The sequence below is a fragment of the Monodon monoceros genome, unplaced genomic scaffold, assembly GCF_005190385.1.
Source record: "Monodon monoceros isolate NGI ecotype Baffin Bay Population unplaced genomic scaffold, NGI_Narwhal_1 Super_Scaffold_18, whole genome shotgun sequence".
Taxonomy (NCBI): domain Eukaryota; kingdom Metazoa; phylum Chordata; class Mammalia; order Artiodactyla; family Monodontidae; genus Monodon; species Monodon monoceros.
In genome coordinates, this window is record NW_021703774.1 from 113,362,225 (window position 1) to 113,383,382 (window position 21,158).

The window sequence follows — 21,158 nt, forward strand, 5'->3', positions numbered from 1 at the left end:
TAGAAAGTTTAAATTGCTTTAAGGTGAACATTTTGGAGCAGGACGGCAGCTACATAAGTGCACTGCTTTATTCACCACGGCATAAAAGGAATAAATGGTGGTGGTCATTTCTTGATTATTTGGGCCAAGGTGTGTCCCAACTTCTCTAAACTTCTCATTTAGGAAAATGAAAGTCAAGGGAAATAGATGTGTAATAATTTTACTGTGGAAAGAAGAGCATATTTCTGACTTTGTCTTTCCCCTCTTTTAGGCTGGTAATCCTGGTGGACCTGGGCCTGGTGGTCGAGGAAGAGGCAGAGGTCAAGGCAACTGGAACATGGGACCACCTGGTGGACTACAGGAATTTAATTTCATTGTACCAACTGGAAAAACTGGATTAATAATAGGAAAAGGCAATGTATTTAAAACTATTAATGTGTGGTTAATAATTTAACGGTTCTGGATGCTATTTCTGTTGCTGTTGTAAATGAGTAGCAATAATTTTTTTTTGGCTGTGTTTTAGTAGAAAAGTTCTTACGCTGATAGTAATACCTAAAGCCTAAATGAAGGGCTTTATATGTACTTAAGTCAAGAGTGGGATTTGAATCACATTGGCTTTTAGAGAAGGGAACCAACAGTATAATTATTAGTGTAAGAAATTTTTCTTCTGACCTAGAAAGTGGTTAGTGTTTTTGTTTATTTTGCTGTTTCCTGACATGTTTTTAAATTTTTGAATTTTTAAATCATTGTGTTAGTTTATATTTACGTTGCTTAGAAAAGGAATTTCTTTGAAGCAAATATTTTGATGTTATAATTCATTTTAAGGTTGGGTGCAGACATACTAAGTTATGTCTTAAAACTTAAATGTGTGAAATGCTTCATATAATTTGATTTAAAGTGTAGAATAAATGGAAACTCCTAGTAGAATATTGGCAAATGGGATACTGTTCATACCTTCCTTCTTAATTGTGACCAGTTTGTTTTGAATAGCTCCTCTGTATCCTTTGAATCTTTAGAGAAATTACTGTGCTTTGATTTTAGGAGGTGAAACCATAAAAAGCATAAGCCAACAGTCTGGTGCAAGAATAGAACTTCAGAGAAATCCTCCACCTAATGCAGATCCTAATATGAAGTTATTTACAATTCGTGGCACTCCACAGCAAATAGACTATGCTCGGCAACTCATAGAAGAAAAGATTGGTGTGAGTATGCTTTAAACTTCCAATTGATAGCACAGATCCTGTTAGTTAAATAAGACATTAATTCATGTGTTCCTATAAGTGCTGGACAGAAAAATGTTAATTTCTACTCTAAAATTATAGGTCTGGTCACATAATAGAAGCATACAATATAGAAGAGATTTTCCAGTGATGAAAATAACCCAGTTAATACACAGTTACAGGTGTTCAGAACCTTGTACTTGAGGGTGGGTAAATAAGAGGATAGCATTACTTGAGTTACGGTATTAGGGTTGGTGGAAGATTGTGGAATATACCTGAAGGAGACAGTTAACAGGAAGTCACTATTTATTAAGGGCTTGCTTACCCAACTTTGGTGAAGCAAAGGTGAATCAGATGCCTGCCCCCTCAGTAAAGTAGAAATCTATAAATCCTAATTCTTAGACTGGCTGACAGTCGTCTGGGGAGTTTTAAAATGTCGAGCGCTTGGGTGCTTTACACCTTGACACATATAACGTACACAGTTCTGATTCAGAATGTCTGCAGTAGGACCCAGCATCTAATTTTAGAAGGATGTTCCAGGTGATTCTGGTGCATGATCAAATTTGGAAATAGTGAGGAAATAGTGCTTTACTGTGTTTATCTTACTGTGAAGAATTAACGTGAACGAGCATCTTAAATTATTAATAATAATTAGAGTATCTTAGGAAAGTTCTTCTTGATGTTTGCCATGCTGTGAATGGGGTGTTTCTCTCTGCTTGGGAAAACAAAAATAGATGTACAAAAGACACTTCAGAATACCTTATGGGGACTTCCCTGGTGGCGCAGTGGTTAAGAATCCACCTGCCAATGCAGGAGACCTGGGTTTGATCCCTGGTCCGGGAGGATCCCACATGCCGCGGAGCAACTAAGCCCGTGTGCCACAACTACTGAGTCTGCTCTCTAGAGCCCGTGAGCCGTAACTACTGAGCCCACGTGCCACAACTACTGAAGCCCGTACGCCTAGAGCCCATGCTCCGCAACGAGAAACCACCGCAATGAGGAGCCTGCACACTGCAGCGAAGAGTAGCTCCCGCTCACAGCAGCTAGAGAAAGCCCTCGTGTAGCAACGAAGACCCAACACAACCAAGATAGATAGGTAGGTAGGTAGGTAGGTAGGATAGATAGACAGATTTATTAAAAAAAAAAGAATACCTTATAAAAATATACACAAACATAAGTTCTGTGGTATGGAGAATAAGTATAATTGTTCAAAAAAATGAAGAAAATAATTGTTGGACTCAGTAATGGCAGGAATTGATGGTAGAAAAATGAATAGTGCATCTCGGTTTTGGATTTTGCTATCATCAGCATTGCTTCTGGATTGATGGACAGACTAGATATTGTTCAAGAGAAGCTCTTAAGAAGAACTTGGACTCTTGAGGCAGGCTATTTGGGTTCAAAATACTCTGAATCATTTACTGACTGTGTGACCTTGGGGGAAGATAATTACACTCTTCTTTGCCTCTTTTTCATCTGAGAGTGAGGATAATCATACCTACCTTTTAGGGTTATAGGGATTAAATGTTTGAAGTATGTGTGTTTATCCCTTAAAAGAGTGCCTAGCACAAAGCCCTGTAAAAATGTTGCTACCTTTTTTCAGTAATCCTTTTTTTTTACTATTTGGAAAGGAAAGGTTATGTATAATTGAAGTGAGGGATAATGACAGCAGTTAGAGACTTAAAGAGACAGGTTGTTATGAAAGTCTTGAAGTTTGGCTTTATTGTAGTGAGAAAATTGACAACCATATATAGATTAAGCATTTTTGTCCAAATTGTCACATGGTGAGTATTAACTGCATGAAAGGAATATTTTATTTTAGAACAGTTAAATCTAGTGGTCCTTACAAGTTGGATTATCAAAGAAGAATCAACTAAGCATTATTAATTATGATGTGGCATGAAATGGATACGAAATATCCTGATTTGTTAAATCAATTAAAAAGGGAATCTTCATGGTATTCAGAAAATTATGATGAAAAGGGTAAGGGAGGAAATGAATTAAATTATTGATTGAAATGGGGCTCAGTGACAGGAAGGCTGTGAGAAGGACTGGTTTGTTGAGTGAGAACTTGTTACATTATTGGGGAAGTATTCAATAGCCAGTTCATGATATGAGACCTAAGCAATTTGAGGACTGTATTGTCAGCATGGTTCTCTGATTACAATGTTAAGTGAATAGATGTAGAGTAGATGCAGAGAGAGAAGAGCTAGAGGTAAGAACTTGATATTTGATAAGCTTCCATGATTAAGATGATAAAGGGCTAGTAAAAGTAAAAATTGTACAAGGAAAGGGAAATAATGGAAAAGGGAATAGCCTGAAAAGAATAGAAGGTAAAGTTAACGTTTCAGTTCTTTGCTAATGCTGTTGATTTTAATTAATTTTACATGCCTTTCAGAAGTTTTGCAACATGAGTGAGGAAATGAAGAAAATCATAAATTTTAGATTGCTTGTGGTTAGGTAAAAGGGTAGAAATGGAAGGTTATTTGGCCTTTGAAATGTTTAACCATTACTGTCTTTCTGATTTTTGTTTGTCTTTTGCTTTTTTGCAGGGCCCAGTAAATCCTTTAGGGCCACCTGTACCCCATGGGCCCCATGGTGTCCCAGGCCCCCATGGGCCTCCTGGGCCCCCTGGGCCTGGAACTCCGATGGGACCATATAACCCTGCACCTTATAATCCGGGACCACCTGGCCCTGCTCCTCAGTAAGTTTTGAGTTTGGTTCTAGGCTTTTCCTCAAAGATTCTAGATTTTGGGAAACTATTTTAAAATTGATTTCTGTGTTTTCAGTGGTCCTCCAGCCCCTTATGCTCCCCAGGGGTGGGGAAATGCGTATCCACATTGGCAGCAACAGGCTCCTCCAGATCCAGGTAAAAGATGCTTATCATTTGGGTGTAATCTGTGTTTTTGTTTGCCACTCCTGTTATAGTTATACATTTTCTAGTGTTGATTGTGTGCATTTTCTGCACTTGTTTCACTCCTTCAGCAGAAGTGTTAGGTTCTGGTTCTACTACAGTGTATAAGACTGTTGTGGGTATGGTCTATTTTCGTAGGTCTTTTTCTACCTGCATTTGGCTTTCTCTACTTTAGAAGTGATATAGCAGAATGCTAAAAGCCAAGAGTATAGGAAGAAGTACAGTGTCTTAGGTTTTAGATGCTAGTGCCATCAAATGTATGTTAATTGTGACATTATCCATGAAAGAATAGTGTATATTTATTTATAAAATTGTGTGAGAGTCAGTTGGAGTGTTTAATCCTTGGGCATTAAACTTCCAAATTCTCAAGATACGTAAGTTGCCTATTTTAGTATTTCTGATATAACTTCACATTAGTAAAAAGCAGGCCTGTATTAAATATCTGCATGTTGGAACTCTCAGATTAATTTAGTTAAATATTTTCTCTGTTCAGATGTGATTTTTATCTGTTACATTTTATTCTATCCTTGAATCTTTTCCCACCGTGTGGTTTTCTTTCCATCACAGTCAAAGAGCATTAATTGAAACCAGTAACTTTTATTTATGATCCCTTTTTTTTTCTCACCTACTACATACCTCTTAGGCCTCTTTCACTGGAGTAGTTTCAAGGAAGGTACTGAATTAAGGATTCCTTTTCACACTAGTATACTTACTTTTTAGTTTAGTTTTTTTTTTTTTGTGTGGTACGCGGGCCTCTCACTGTTGTGGCCTCTCCCGTTGTGGAGCACAGGCTCCGGCCACGCAGGCTCAGCGGCCATGGCTCACGGGCCTAGCCGCTCTGCGGCACGCGGGATCTTCCCGGACTGGGGCACAAACCCGCGTCCCCTGCATCAGCAGGCAGACTCTCAACCACTGCGCCACCAGGGAAGCCCTATACTTATTTTTTAAAAAACTAAAATAATATAAATGAAATTGTTTTAGTGAATTTTATTAAACATTTCTGGAGTTAAGGGTGGCCCTGTGTTATAACATACCTTAATTTCATAGGAGGTATATGCTCTTTGGAACATGATGATACAACATGACAGTTACCAAATAACCACAACTCCCACAGGTTCAAGAAACTAAACTGTGTGCGCTAAGGTCTGAGTATGCAGCAACGAATTTACATTCTGTAGAAATGCATACTTAAAATGTTAGCAGTACTGTGCTAGAAGGACTTAAGAAGGGTCAAATATGATTTATTGTATAATAGTGTTTAAAGAATGGAAGGATTTTTCTTTCCCTCTTGTAAGCTAATTGGTATGGTGTTATTAAGCAGAAGAATCCCACCACTGAAGAGACTGAGAAAATTAAGGGGCAGATTTATATTGGGTAACTTGGATGTGCAGGATGCAGGACTGTACCTATTTGGATGCTCTGTTTGGGTAGGTAGTATGATTGAGAGAAATGATGGGAATAAGAAGTGGTCTCTGTTTCACAGTCTCATTTTCCCACTTGGGGTAGTGGTGAAGTCATCAGTGAAAGAATTGGTTAATGAATGTGGCTTTCAGCAATGCCTTTGGGAAAGAAATAACCCATTTTGCTAAAAGATAAGAGCTAGTGTTAGATATTGCTTATATGTAAAAACCAAAATGAAATTTTCATTACTTTGTATTAAACATCCTGGTATTTAAATGTGGCCCTATATTGACAGTAAAGTCTGTATTCTCTGAATTAAAATCTGTTTCTATAAAAAAATTACTGGGTTGTTAAAGATTTATGTAGTAGTCACATACTTAGAGTGAAACAGACTTGAATAAGTCCTAGTCATAACTTACTAATTATGGGATAGTAAGCAAGTTTTGAACCTCTCTATAGCTGTTTTCTTATCTATAAAATGATAAGTAAATGAATGAATATAATAATGAATGAATTTAGTAAGTGCTCAGTACGTATATATGTAATTATGGGACTGGTTTTCATATATGGTCTACACATTTTAAGAGTGTAAGTATCAATTCCTAAAAGTCTGTTTTATCTCAGTTTCTCTATCTAGACGTGCTGTGTCATATTTGTATTAATTACTATAAGGTAATGATACTGTGTATTGGGACACATGTATTAATTTAGAAACTTATGGAGAGTGGCATAATGCCTTATAATTGTATCACCTTAGACATTGGATCACTCTGGAAATCCTTACCCTTTTTTTCTCAAACATCACTAACCTTTGTTTTATTAGGCAGCTGAGAATTGCTGCCCATTTGGGATGAAGGCTAAATAGATTACATATAGATATAGAATCTGGTTAAGGAAATTACATCTTTCTTCAGAATATAAACTAATAAAGATATACCTATAGTATCATATGATACACCCAGTATAAAAGACAGAATCCGTAAGAGGATTTCTGTTTCAGACTGAGAAGTCTCAAACTTTTAATGCATTAGTTGATTTTTATGAAGGATGAGTGAGGGACAGTCAAGTGCAGAGGAAGCAGAACATGGTGAAACGCCCAAATATGAGCATGATGACTTTTGAAAAGTACAACCAATTTACTGTGGCCAGAACTTGAGTGTTGGAAAAATATTGACAGCAGGGAGAGGAGGCTGGAAGGGAAAGCATAAGCGAGGGTGTCCAAATACCTTGTTAAATATGTTGAATGATATTCTTTACTTAAAAGCTTTAATAGTCCCTAAAGACTCCAGGAAGTAAATGAATTTCAAATAGGGCAGTGACATCGAGTTTATCTTTTAGGATAATCACTGAAATATGATGAGATGAAATATGGCGAATCTTTTTCTTTTTCCAAGGTTTTTAAGTTGTCTCTTCATTGAAAACAAGATAGGACAGAGTTCGTAGTTGTAAAATAATTCTTTCTTGTACAGGTTAGTCCCTAGAATTCCTTTCCTTTAGTCATCTGCCACATAAAACTGTTGTGCTTGAGGCAAAACTGGTTTAGAAAAAGAAGAGCACAGGATGGTTTGAGACAAAGCATTGGATTTGGAACCAAAAGATCTTTATTTGTATTCCAACTCTGCCAGTCACTAGTTTTCTAGGAACTAGGAAAGTTACTTAATCTCTGAGCCTAAGTTTTCTATAATAAAAGCTAATGATGACAGTAAAAATAATAGAAGAATTTGAAAGTGTCCACTTACTGTTTTTTAATGTCCAGTTAATTTGGGGGTCTATATATTTGCTAGAGAGGTGTGTGTGTGATTGATTATGGACTTTAGATACAAATATAGAACTTGTGTTTATTCTAGCTAAAACAGGAACAGATCCAAATTCAGCAGCTTGGGCTGCTTATTATGCTCACTATTATCAACAACAAGCACAGCCACCGCCTGCAGCTCCTGCCGGTGCACCAACTACAACCCAAACCAATGGACAAGGTAACTATGGTAATTAAAGAATTTATTTTCTATGTGGAAGTGAAAGCCTGTGTTTGGAATTATATATAAAGTATATCGGTGTATTACCCCCAAATTTATAATATTATTTAGTTAACAGCTTCAGTAAGCAGCCTTTGCTTTTTAAAAACAAGTTACTTTGAAATAACTGCAAATTTTCATAAAAGTTGTAAGATACATTACCAAGAACATCCAGATAATCTAGCTGTTGATGTTTATCTTCCCCCATTTGATCCATTACCCTATCACATGTGTCCATATCCATTATCATTAGTCTTTTTCAGAACCATTAAGACCAGGCTATAGACATAATGCCCCATTACCCTTAAATACTTCTTTCTGTATTTCTCCAAAATTAACCATCACACGGCACTCTTTAATCAACGTTGATACATCTTACTATCCCCAAGGCACAGCCGTTACTGAGATTTCACCAATTGTTCCAACAACTTCTCATCAATCAAGAATAATTGTTATCTTTTTCGTTCAAAAGAGTACAGACCTTTTGTGAGATGTTTATGGATCAACCTAGGTCCCTTCAACCTTTTCTTATGAAGATGAGGTCACAATCAGGGTTCTTGCTTTACATTATGGCAAGAATACGTCAGAAATGAATGCTGTTCTCTTAGTGCATTACAGTAGGGGTCGTATAATGTGGACCGGTTTTATCCCCAGAGGTGATGACCATGGTCACTCAGTCATGTTGATGTCTGCCAAGATTCTATACCATAAAATCACCATTTTTCTCTTTGAAATTAATACTGTCTATAGAGTTATACTGAGATTATACCACTATTCTGTTCTTTTTTTGGAGGGGGCAGGACAAACAGGATAATTTTATTCTCATTTTTCCTTAAAATAAAGATACAGTAGAAGTTTTACAGTTCAGTTTGATGAGATGTGATTTATAATCTTAACATTTTTTAAAAAACAAATGATAGCAAAAACAAAGAACTAGTACAAATTATAAAACTACTAGAGCAAAGAGAAAAAACTACCTTTCTGATCAAAACATGTACCACAGCTAAACTTCCTTAGAAAACTTCCTAAGATTTCTAAGCTAAACTTTCTTAGGATTCTGTTCCTCATTGAAGGCCTTAGCCTTCATTGATAATAGCTGCCTGATTGAATTACAAATATGATGATAATTTCTCCTTCCATCATTCATTCTGCACTTACTAGGTGGTATTTTACTATAGAAGAGGTTCCCTTTTTCTTTCTGTTTATTTCTCTATGTCAGTATGGATTCCTGCTTTATTCAGTAAGTTATGTTTTTAACTTAACCAGATTGTCCTAGATTTGGTCAGTCAGGAGTAGCTTTAAGATGGCTCCTGTATCTTTTTGACATGCCTGTCATTCTTTAAGCACTTCCCTACTTTCTTGCACAATAAGATGCTTATATTGTGCTTTTTGAGCTCCAGCCCTTGAATCAGCCATTTTTCCAATGATCCCTGATTTCTTTTAGTAGATGATGATATTTAGAAACTTAACAGTTGTGTTCATTGCTGCTGAGGTGTTACTGCTACTAGCTCCTTTCAGTGTACAGAGCTAGGAAATGAATTTATGTACATGCATATCTACATACATATAAAAAATACATAAATATCCATATGTGTATGTATTTTAAAAACTGTACTCATATCACCTGCAATTCCATTCCAGGGTTTCAGAGTTCTTTCTAGCTTTTCCCACTTTCCATGCTTATAAATGGTGAAAGACCTGGTATCGTCAGTGTGTTTTATTTGACCAGTGAATTTACTTACATGCTCAATGTAACTACTCTTCTAAATAAATAGACCATCTTCTCTGTACACTATCTCTGTACTCCCAGAGTCCTGTGTCTTTGGCACCAGCAAGGATGCCACTATCACACAGCACTTCTCTCCTACCCTCATTTTCCGTGACAGGCTACTCCCAACTCCTCTACACAAAAAAACAGAAGGAAAGGGCTAAAATTGCTTTTTAAAAACCTTAATCATAATTTTTTATGTTTTTCTTAAATAAGGAGATCAACAGAATCCAGCTCCAGCTGGACAGGTTGATTATACCAAGGCTTGGGAAGAGTACTACAAGAAAATGGGTATGTTCTACATTTCTTTTTTAATACATTTTATTAAACTGAAACGTTTAGTAAATATCACACTAAAAGGTTGAAGATTTTGATAAAAAGCATGTTTGTTCCATGTTTTTATTACCTTGGACTTCTTTCATCCAATAACTTTTAAAATCTTGAGGTATAGAACTATTGAACAAGAATGCATTCCAAAATCACTGAAATTCAGACGTATCATGGTCATTACAAATAATAATTGTTAAATTTGTGGTTAAGAAATCTTTTTATTTCTAAGTGCATTTGTCAGCCATTTACTAATTGAAGCTAAAGGTTTCCCCACTGGCACATAGGACATTGAATATTACCTATACTTTTGTCAAAGATAAGTTACATGTCAGTAACCTAAATGACACCGGTTAAATTATAGAGCACCAAGCAAAAATTGGTTGCATGTGATATTATTTGTGCTGCAAAATAACAGATAAGAAGTAACCTACAGGGCTTCCCTGGTGGCGCAGTGGTTGAGAGTCCGCCTGCCAATGCAGGGGACACGGGTTTGTGCCCCGGTCCGGGAAGATCCCACATGCCGCGGAGCTGCTGGGCACGTGAGCCATGGCCGCTGAGCCTGCGCGTCCAGAGCCTGTGCTCCGCAACGGGAGAGGCCACAACAGTGAGAGGCCCGCGTACCGCAAAAAAAAAAAGTAGTAACCTACAGTGACAGAGGAAGTTAATTACTTAAATAGCATTTGCATTATGAAAAAGGAAAAACAGTCACCTAGAAGGACTGTTTTCATTCAATAAATGTAGAGCATATACTATATGTCAAGCATGGGAATAGATACTGAGAATGTGACTGTGGGCATAACACTTAGGAGCCCTGCCCTTCTGGTTATTATATTCTAATGGAAGGTACAGTTGTCAGTCAAGTACTTGGCAAATATATTATTGCAAACTGCTGTGAATGAAAACTGTACAGTGGTCCCCCACTTTTACATGGGGGATATGTTCCAAGTCCCCTCCCCACCATGGATGCCTGAAAGTGCGGATAGTACTGAACCTTATTTGTACTGTGCTTTTTACCTATATGTTCATAACTATGATAAAGTTTATGAGTTAGGTACAGTAAGAGAGTAACAACATTAATAGAACAGTTATAACAGTGTATTGAATGAAAGTTACATGAATGTGATCTCTCTCTCAAAATACCTTGTACAAATTTAATGCCTTTAACTAAGCAGCTAATCACGTACTGTTGCTGTAACCTGTATATTGAGGTGGGACAGCAAAACTTGGATGAATTTCTTTTTCCTCTTCCACAATTTCACAGATTTGTTCTTACATAGATCTTAGCGACCTCAGTCAGCATACGATTTTTTTCTTTCCTTATTAAATGGAGAAATTTTAACCTTTTCATTTAAAGGAAAAGGCTTCTCTTTGTCATATCCAAATTGCCAGCATCACTATTCTTGGACTTCAGGGCCATTATTAAGTAAAATAAGGGTTACTTGGACACATAAGCACTGCAGTACCAGGACAGTCAATCTTTTAAACAAGATGGCTGCTGAGTGACTAACTGGCGGGATATGCTAGACAAAGGGACAGTATGAGATTTCATCATGCTCCTCAGGATGGTGCGCAATCTAAAACTTACGAATTGTTCATTTAATATTTTCAGGCTACGGTTGACCACAGGTCACTTCACTGCAGAAAGCAAAACCGTGGATGGGGTTCTTTCTGTTCACTGACACTTAGATGTGCACATTGGAAAAAACAGGTCACACAACTACAAAGTGGTGGAACCAGACTTTGAACTCTTAAGAGAGTCTAAGTCCCAAGCCTGTCTCCTGAATTTGCATTTTTCAGGAACCATTTCAAACCTGATGTTATACTTCCGGACAGACCAGGTTTTTTTCAGATGCTTATTCTCAGTCATTCAAAATTAACACACTTACACCATTGCCAGTTGTCACAAACAGAAGCTAATAAGATAAACTTGCTCATTCTTCACTGATACAAAAAGTTTCTATAGGTGATAGTTTTGTCATAAGGTACAGTCTACTTGTGATTCTCAACGTAAATTTCAGTGTTCTTTGCCATAACACCATGTTTGAAGGTCCTCCTAACCCCCACCTTCTTTTCACTTGAATGTTTTTCTGTAGCAGCACAATGATAAGCTATTAATTTTATGAGCTAAGTGAACTGGTTGAGTGATTCCCCCTTACATGTAAATCTTAAATAATGTTAGGTTGTCAGGTCTTTAATGATAGCTACAAGGTCCACATATTTTTCCTGTATAAGTCTTTTTTTGTTTTTTGTTTTGTAAAGGATTGATTGCTTAACTACTTTGATTTCTTCTAGGTGCATTGCTTGTCCTTAAGATCTTTTTAGGATAACTACAAATAAGAAACCTTAAAGCATCAAACTAATCAGTTCAATCTTTTGATGTTTTTAAATGGAAGGGAAAGAAAGGGGTAATAAAATATCAGGGAGAGAGAAAGATCTTTATCTCTAAGTCAAACTCCCTTATTTGGAAAGATGGAGTTTTACTCTTCCAAGTGGCATAGGTAGGATTCCCTAGGACTCTGGATGTCCTGATTTCTTTTTTTTTTTCTTTTTTGTGTATCTATTGCAGTTTTGGGGTTTGCTGTTCCCATGAGGTTTGTTGTTTTTTTTCCCCACACACATGCACTGTAATTTATTTTTACAAGAGATAAATAAACTGACACCAAGCATTGTAAATGGATGACCACAACAAAAGCAACAATGATTACAATTATCAAACACGAAACACACTCATACTATGTCATAATACTGACATTCAGTCCAGTAAGGATGTCCTGATTTCTAATCCAGTGCCCTCGTCACCAAACGAGGGAGACTGTCTCAGCTTTTGAAGCCATTTCAGCTTTTTCTGTTAAGAACAGAAAATCCCCACTAATACTGTAGATTTGTCAGCTTGCTTGTTAATAAAAGTCTGTTGAGGGCTTCCCTGGTGACGCAGTGGTTGAGAGTCTGCCTGCCGATGCAGGGGACACGGGTTCGTGCCCCGGTCCGGGAAAATCCCACATGCTGCGGAGTGACTGGGCCTGTGAGCCATGGCCGCTGAGCCTGCGCGTCTGGAGCCTGTGCTCCACAACAAGAGAGGCCACAACAGTGAGAGGCCCGCTTACCGCAAAAAACTAAAGTCTGTTGAAACAGATGAGTTTTTTTAATTAGTTTTGTTTTCTGAAACAATTGTAAATTCCCTAGATTAGCGTGAAGAGAACTTAAGAGAGAAATTCTTAAAGATGAGATTCTGGAGGGTTAAAGACGGAAACTTTAAGGAATTCATATCGCTGTCCTGTATGGAATGACAGCAGTCTAGATGTGGGTGCTTTTGAAGCTAGCATGAAGGGAACTTTTGTAAAAAAGTAAACACCCTAAAGAGAAATAGGGTTTCAGAATAGAGACAGGCAGTTTCTATTTGGAGGAAAGTAAATGAAGGCATTTTGGGATAAGTTTGACTTGAGGCGGAGTCCCTTTTAATGTTAAGCACTGATATGGTGGACTCTGAACCCTTAGCGTATGGTACCTAGCCTAAAAGAGCCAGGCGTGAGTGGTTGTGGGAAAGATGCAGGTGTATGGAGAAATAACTGAGAGTGAAATCAAGCAAGACTGTCGCTTGGGCTGTAATAGAATGTTACATATGAACTCTAGGACAAGTTTTATCTCTTGAATGAAATGAAATTAAGACTTTATACATTGTAAAGTTACATGTAAATGTTAAGTATTGTTCTACTAAATTATCTCATATCAAAACAGTTTTTGAAACTGAGGAGAAGAATAAAGGGAACAAGTTAAGGACATGGCTTTCCAAAGGGCAAGAGGCTAGGGGAAGAGCCAAAACATAAATAGATTAGATAGGAACCGTTCTTTGCCTGCTTTCACCTGGGCAAAAAGAATGACATTTGCCCTTCACATAGGAGTGGAATGAGTTTTTCTGTGGATGCTTTCAAGATTGGAATGTCAAATGTTGATGACTTACTTAACCAAATGTTTATTTTTCTTAGAGTCTAACATGTTTACTTTTAGCTTTCCACAGGGATATTTGAGTTTGGGATGGGGGGTGTTTTTCAGGGAACATTTGAGTTTGATAAATTTTCTTGATATGTCTCCCTGATATTGTTATTTTTTTGCCTCTAAAATATGAGTATCTCTTAACAATGAGGTTTAGTTCCATTTGTAAACCTGAAGTGGAAATTGTTGCTGTCTTAAATAAGTTTGGCCTCAAGTCAGCAAGTTTTCAAGTGTGCAGTTTGTAAGAAAATGTTGTATATGGTTTTATTACTATTGGTACCAAGATATTTGGCAGTTGTCTAAATACTGAAACTGGTTTTAGATTTACTTGAATTGTGTCTCCTCATAAGATCAAAATGTTAGACTCACTTCCTCTTTGAAAAGAGTATGGAAAACAAAAGTGTGAGAATTTTGTTTACAGTATATGGGATTTCTCTGTGCTGTTGCCCATATAAGTAGGGGGCAGTTTCTTGCATTTTTTAAGTTAGTCATAAATCTTAAATTTTTATTTACTCAGTTGCTTTTATTCTTTGGCCAATTTTGTGATGGTGAATAGACCACTTTCTAAAACTATAAAGTTGCCTTGTTGGCAACATCTAACAAACAAAAACAGCTTTCTGCCAGTATTTTTTGTCTAGCTGTAATAATTTTATAAAGTCAGATAAAGTACAAACTAAATAAATTTTTTTTCAAATAAAGGAGTTAAATAGGGAAACTCAGGTTCTTTTTGTCTCCAACTTTTGGTTTCAAATTTTTTTATACCTTCAGAAAATTGGAAAAATAGTACAGCGAACACCCATGTTTATATTTCCTATCCAGATTGACCATTTTCAAAAAGTTTGCAACGTGTACTTTGTATGTATACTTTTTTTGGTGCCTGAGCCATTTCAAAGTAAGTTGCCAACTGTTGCTCTAAATAAATTTTCAATAATATCAACATATTTAAGTTTCCCTGGTTGTCAGAAAAAGTGTCTTTTGTAGCTATTTGTGTGTTGGGGGGGAACTTGTTTTTATTTTGTTTTTTAAATCCAGAGACCATTCAAGGTTCATGCATCGCATTTGAGTATGTCTCTTTAGTCTCTTAATTCCAGAAGGTCACCTAGAAGAACGTGCTTGCGCAAGCTGTTGAGCTTTGTGTTTCATTGATTTTGCTTCTTAGAACCTCTTCAGTAGTGATTATTCTTTATGTCCTTCATCAAGTTATTTTTAATAAAATTGTGTTGTAATTTGGACACAGCATATTAAAACTTTAAATGTCATATTAATAGATATCTTGAAGATTAGTGTTTATACATGTAGTTTATAGGTTACTTATCAGGAAACAAAAATGTTGGCCAGATCTTAAAATAATGAAGTCTTTAAATAATAGCTTTTAAGTGGGTTTTTTTCCTCAAAAAATGTTTTTTCTTTTTCTCCATTGAAGATTTACATTTTATTTAAAATTTGTAGTGTAACAAATCCAAATGGATAAGAAAACAAAAGAAAAAAATAGCGGGCCATCCATTCCTCCCAGCATCACCACTGGGGAACCGTGGACTGCTGTTCCAGACTGAATTTAGAGCATTAATTCTGTAATTGAATCGAGATTAGGCCTAAATGTTTACCTATCTTAGTTAAAACTATGTGGATGGCTTTGTTTTTTATTAATAGTGATGCTCTAGAACTAAAAGTTACGATTAGTATAAGGCAAAAAGAAAATAAAAGAGCATTTAGATTTTTTTTTTTAATTACAGAGTAGTTTTCTGACACTAAGGAATATTTAAAATAAAACAGGAGCAATTCTGACCCTCTGTGCTTTTGTTTTTATAACCTGTACTTACAGTGGATATAATTTTGTATTAAAATTTAGGGGGTTTTTTTTAGGTCAACAAGGGCAGACACAAGATTATTCAAAGGCTTGGGAGGAATATTACAAGAAGCAAGGTATTGTTTTTATTAGAACTGAGATTCTTTGGGGCTTTTAGTTGTGGTTACAGCAACAAAGTTGTTTTGTTTTCTCAAAGGTCAAGCAGTTCCTGCCCCTACTGGTGCTCCACCAGGTGGTCAGCCAGATTATAGTGCAGCCTGGGCTGAGTACTATAGACAACAAGCAGCCTACTACGCCCAGACAAGTCCCCAGGGAATGCCACAGCATCCTCCAGCACCTCAGGTATAATAAATTTGCTAATGTGTTGATTTCAACTCCAGTCCTGTTTTCTGCATGTTTACTGTTGTCTGGGATTATGTTTGCCTTTTAAATTTTTATCAGGCAAAGTATAACTAAATGAAGTACTGTGGTATATTGTTTGGGTTTTTTTGTTTGTTTGTTTGTTTTTTACAATGCTTTCTGGCATCTGAGTGCTAGATATCTCTATAATGCCTTTGATTTTAAAAATAAATTTTTTTCCCCCAGGGATTTGCAAATCATGCAAGAAGCCACCACCATTTATATTAACCAGTTTTTCTTTCTTAAAGGATTCACTCCTGAGTTAGCTCCATTTAAAGGATTTTCTTTAACTTTTTGTGTATTTCTTATGTATCTCTTCTGCACAGGGCCAATAATAAGAAGTGGACAATACAGTATTTGCTTCATTGTGTGGGGGAAAAAAACCTTTGTTAAATATATGGATGCAGACGGCTTGATGAAGATCTTAATTTTGTTTTTGGTTTAAAATAGTGTTTTTTCTTTCTTTCTTTCTTTCTTTTTTTTCTTTTTTTTTTTTGAAAATGTACAAAATATCTATCACTACTGATAGGAGGTTAATATTTCTGTGTAGAAATGAAAATTGGTTTGTTTTTAGTATTTAGTGTAGATGTACACATTCCAGCAAATGTATTTGCAACTATTATGTGGTCAATGCTTTGTGATATAAATGTACTTTTTTCAATGTATACTTTCACTTTTAAAATGCCTGTTTTGTGCTTTACAATAAATGATATGAAACCTCCTGTGTCGGTAAGTTGGATATGTGGGTATTTAAAGGATTCATAATTTCTTAGCAATGATAAATTAAGATACATATACACAAATATATAAGCTTTCCCCATGAAATATTAATTTGAGTTTTTAAACACTGGCATGTTTTTTTCCCCCTTGCAGTATAGTAGTAGATTGGAGGATCTTTTCCATTTATTGTATTTGGCTGTTTCAGCACAAGTAATCCTGATATCTTCATTTTTTTCCCCTTCTGTTTGATTAAAAACTGCATGTGTGTACAGTGATCTTTTGGCATACTTCCATTGCATTAACAGTGAAATTTCCTTTTATACATGACCACTGTTTCAGACCTGTACTGCTGCTATAACAGTTAACCTTTCTGTTTTTAATTTGATAATTACTTGATTTCCAAGACTGTTTCAGTTTTCGGATAGTGAATATGAGTAGTCTATAATAAGAACAGTTTTTTCATGTAAAGCAGCTCTTGCAACTGTATACAATATTAGAGTGTTTCTTTCTAAATTTAGGGTAGAAAAAGTAGTAGTGTGCAAAAAGTATAGCTACAGTGCATCTGCCATTGAAACATTATTGGGGTATGAAAATGTTCAAGCTTTTTTTTTCTTTTTTTTCTTTTTGCAGTATAGATAAGCTTTGTTTTGTAAATGCACAAGTCCAATCATTGAATCAACTTAATTTTTTTATGTACTTAAAATCATTTTATTACTCTATAACACTCATGCTGAAGTTCTGATATTTTGTTGAAATCCATTGTTTTACTCTTTGCATATTTGTTGGCTCTTTGCATATTAATATATTAGACTACATGCAAATACAGTCTGTCTTGCCATTGTCTGTTGAAGTGCAGGTTTGATCCAGCCAGTATAGAACTAGCTCTGTAGGGGTGAGGAGGACTGTGCTGTGTATCATCCTTGATTGTGTTCCTTCAAGGAGCATTGCACTGTAAGTACATCAGAATGACAAATTGATGAACTGCAACAGTATCTTTTTGTCAATGTTCCACATAATGCAAATGCCATACTTTGTGTGAATATTATGTTGGAATACAGTGCCTATATCTTGGAAAACCATAACTGCTTCTTAATTTAACATAGAATAATTCATAGGTCTGTATTTTTTTTTAAAGTGAGCTTAATGGGTAAGTATTTTTGATATGCTTTAGCTATAGCTAAAGAAAACTGATCATTAACAAAGTTGAATAGTATTACTCATTGGTGCTCCTAAAATATATTGTTTTTCAGTGTAAAACATGCATATCTTATATATTAATATGAAAGACTTGAAATGTATCAGACAGAGTGGTTTTCAGTTTGCAAATATTAAGCAATGTAGTGGTTTTAACACCATTTCCTATATATATATACTAGTTCTTTCATTGGTGGGGGAGCACCATTTGCTGTTCTGAATATACTATAAAGAAAGATGTGCAAGGACATAAATGTTGAGATTACTTATAGGGTAGAAAATAGCAGTACAGTTCATTGTAGATGTTTTGAAATGTTGTTTGACTGTTTTATAGAACCTAGAGTGACTTCCCTTACCCTTATTTAGATATGGATATGTAGTTCTAGCTTCAAGTTTAATAGTTAAGGAGTTATCTGTTATCTTTAAGAGTAGGGTATTGATGTGAACAGTTTCAGTATTTTGCATGATACTGTTTTATAGATGAACTTTTAGGAAAGTGGTACATTAAATAATTAAACTGAAGAGATCAGTTGGATTCAATATCATAACTCACAAATTGGAGGCTGTTGATTTTGATTCATTTAAGGTTTAAAATCTTTATTAATTGCAAACAGTGCAATTATTTATACTTCACAGTGCCTTCCCAGACCTTCCACCTTAGGTTCTGCTGCAAAAAGCAACAGGTAAGCACAACCTAAGGACATATATAAATAAATATTTCAGTACATTAATGTTGTCCCTGTGAGGTTTTTGTGGTTGTGTATTCAAAAGCAATCTGCTACTGCTTCCCCAAAGTGTATTTTGTTATTTATGCTACCATTTCAGTGGAAAGTCTTTAAGTTGTTCAAACAACTGTTTACATTTCTGGGTAATGTTTTTTATTTTAATTTTTTAAATTAAAACGGGAAAAAATGATGAGTAGATTGCTGCTGTAATTAAACTACATCCGAACTTTTCCCAAATATAGAAGAATTGTTAAAATTTTAAAAAGGACAGTTACATAGGTTTCAGGATTTAGGAAATCATTTGGTCAGACACTTCAACAGCCTTCACAATCTGTTTATGATTGACAAGACATTTTCTTTGCCCTCCAAAGCTATGGAGTCTTTATTTTTTTTCTTATTCTTGAACCGTAGTAACTCAGTAAGGACATTATGGGTCAAGAATTTCATTATGACTTTTTTTTTTTAGACAATTCAGTTTTCATAACTTTTATATATACACTGAAAAAGGAAAAAAATTATAAGAAATACTGGCAGTATGTTTTGGTAAAGGCATGTGCATCAGTGAAATGTTAACTGTATAGCAAATAACCTTTCATAATCTGTATAGCAACCAATATTTTTCTGGTTTATAATACTTTAATAACTGACGCTGCATTTTATTTTTTGCCAGTTTAAAATGTTTGTGTGTTCTTATAGATGATTTTAACTGGTACATATTTTGAGTTAAGATGAATGTATTAAAGCAGCATCATATCAGTTTTGTTTATTCGATTTCTAAAATGTGCTGATCCTTTTAAAACTCCTGCTTATCTTTGCAACAAAGAAAAATATTCAAAAATACTGCCTTCATTTTCACACACAGTGCTGAAGATGCTGCAAGCACCAAATCATAGCTCATAAAATCAGGTCCTGAGATAGTTACCCATAAGAGGAATCCTTTGAGTGTATGCCATTGGTGAGCCGATGAGCATGGACCATAGAAGGGCTCAATGTAGAAGGTAAAATTGGCAAATCATAATTGAGAAAAATGAAATGTTTTCCCATACATAATATATGGTATAGGGTGTAATGTACCTGCTTTGATCACTTTTCATTTTAAAGTGCTATTCACTTGATCTTAAATGTTCCATGAACTGTTAAATTTTGAAAGTTATGTAGTTATTGCACCACATTTATGTGTGTGTATGTGTGTTTTAATAGTCAATGATAGGTATGTTAAGATTGATATTAAGGAGCTCTTTGAACCTTAAGAGCCTGTCAAGTTTTGGTTAGTTGTAGTTTGCATTTTTATAAAACAAAATACATATGAATGCTAATAGATATTGGGGCATTGTTTCTATCTCATGAGAATTTTTTTTATTCATTATCATAAGCCTTCACTGATACTGCAAGCGTTTTTTAAATGGCGCTAATCTTAACCTTGAAATAAATGGAAAGCAGAAAAGGTGAGCCAGTTGATTTGAATGCAATGGATGTTAGGAGTGGTAGAAAGAATGTTTAGCTTGAAATTGATTTATTTAGCACTTAAACTTGACAATGTGTTTTTGTTTTTAAGATTTCTTAGTGTGGTAGTACTTAGAATTCTTATGGTTTGATGTTTCTTTTAGAAATGGGAAGTATACTTTCATTTTTAATTAATGAAAATGGTTTTAATACTAAAACTAGTGGTTTAATACTAGTTGTTTATGAGCATTGTAAAATACATCCTTAGACAGATACCTTAGTAGTTAATTACAGGAGTGGGTTTGGATAGGAGTGAACAGAGTACCTTAAGAGGGAAATAGAAATGTATTCAAAGTGATAACATTTGTTTGAATACTCTGCCAGGAGAACCACTTCTGCCTGCAAAGTTATGTTGTCTAGAATAAGGTTGTAGAAATTACTAATTAATGAAGATGTCTTTATTTTCTGAAAATTCTGCCTCACTTTAAAATGTATTTTAACAATACCTAGTTAAAGATAATTTTGACTCTGAAAATAACCTTATTTTTTGTTTAGTCACTTGAGTTTCCTTGCCACAGTAAACTTTTGAGGGATTTTTTTAAATTGGTGCTTTTAAGAAAGCAGATAAGTCCCAGGATTTTATTTTCTTCAGTGATACCCCTATAGAAACTCTTAAATGTATTTGCACATATATATATATTTTTTCTTATGCATGCTCAATGCATTTTCGTCCTGAGAAAAGTGTTCTCTACAGAAACTACCCGTGTAAAAAGAAGATTGGCTTAAAATGGCTACTGTGATGGGAACAGTGTCTTAGGGAGATGCAGCTTGGACTTGAGGTAAATTGAATACTTTACAAACTGTGGTTTAGAGTTTGCTTTAATACCATTGTATGTAAAAGGGTACATGATTGCTGTAATTTTGTATTGATTATGGTTTCCTCAATAAAAAAATAAATGTACATTGGTGAATATTATAAGGGAATGTTCGTCTCTTTTCTAAAATACTGAAAGACTTTTTTTTAAGTACAGAAGTGACTTTATTATGGGTTTACATTGTAAAATAAAATTGTCTTCCAGACAATTAAAATATAAAACAGCTTGATTAGTACATGGTTGCTAATTATTTACAAACTCACTTTAAAAACTCAAAATTGAAGATTGTGCCATTTTTCCCTAAATCTAATTCTAGATCTTGAAATCTTTGATTATGTTGAAATTGTTTTCTCCTGCATGAACTGTTAATACAAAGTTTTC

At 35.2% G+C, this 21,158-nt stretch overlaps 1 protein-coding gene across 22 annotated transcripts in view; it reads left to right on the forward strand.

Annotated features, from left to right (window-relative positions):
- FUBP1 (far upstream element binding protein 1) overlaps nucleotides 1–20,881 on the forward strand; it is a 34,117-nt gene extending 13,236 nt beyond the window's left edge. For 4 of the 22 annotated variants that reach the window (XM_029228079.1, XM_029228080.1, XM_029228088.1 and 1 more), the window contains 10 exons: nucleotides 251–392; nucleotides 1,021–1,181; nucleotides 3,749–3,900; nucleotides 3,986–4,065; nucleotides 7,359–7,496; nucleotides 9,511–9,585; nucleotides 15,478–15,537; nucleotides 15,618–15,763; nucleotides 18,371–18,417; nucleotides 20,657–20,878. In XM_029228079.1, coding sequence (XP_029083912.1) covers nucleotides 251–392; nucleotides 1,021–1,181; nucleotides 3,749–3,900; nucleotides 3,986–4,065; nucleotides 7,359–7,496; nucleotides 9,511–9,585; nucleotides 15,478–15,537; nucleotides 15,618–15,763; nucleotides 18,371–18,417; nucleotides 20,657–20,702 — 1,047 coding nt within the window. In that variant the 3' untranslated portion in view covers nucleotides 20,703–20,878. Of the gene's footprint in view, nucleotides 1–250; nucleotides 393–1,020; nucleotides 1,182–3,748; nucleotides 3,901–3,985; nucleotides 4,066–7,358; nucleotides 7,497–9,510; nucleotides 9,586–15,477; nucleotides 15,538–15,617; nucleotides 15,764–16,146; nucleotides 17,331–17,391 lie in introns of those variants that run through there. The other 18 variants (XM_029228090.1, XM_029228094.1, XM_029228095.1 and 15 more) reach the window with 13 other exon arrangements.
- The last annotated feature ends 277 nt before the right edge of the window (nucleotides 20,882–21,158 follow it).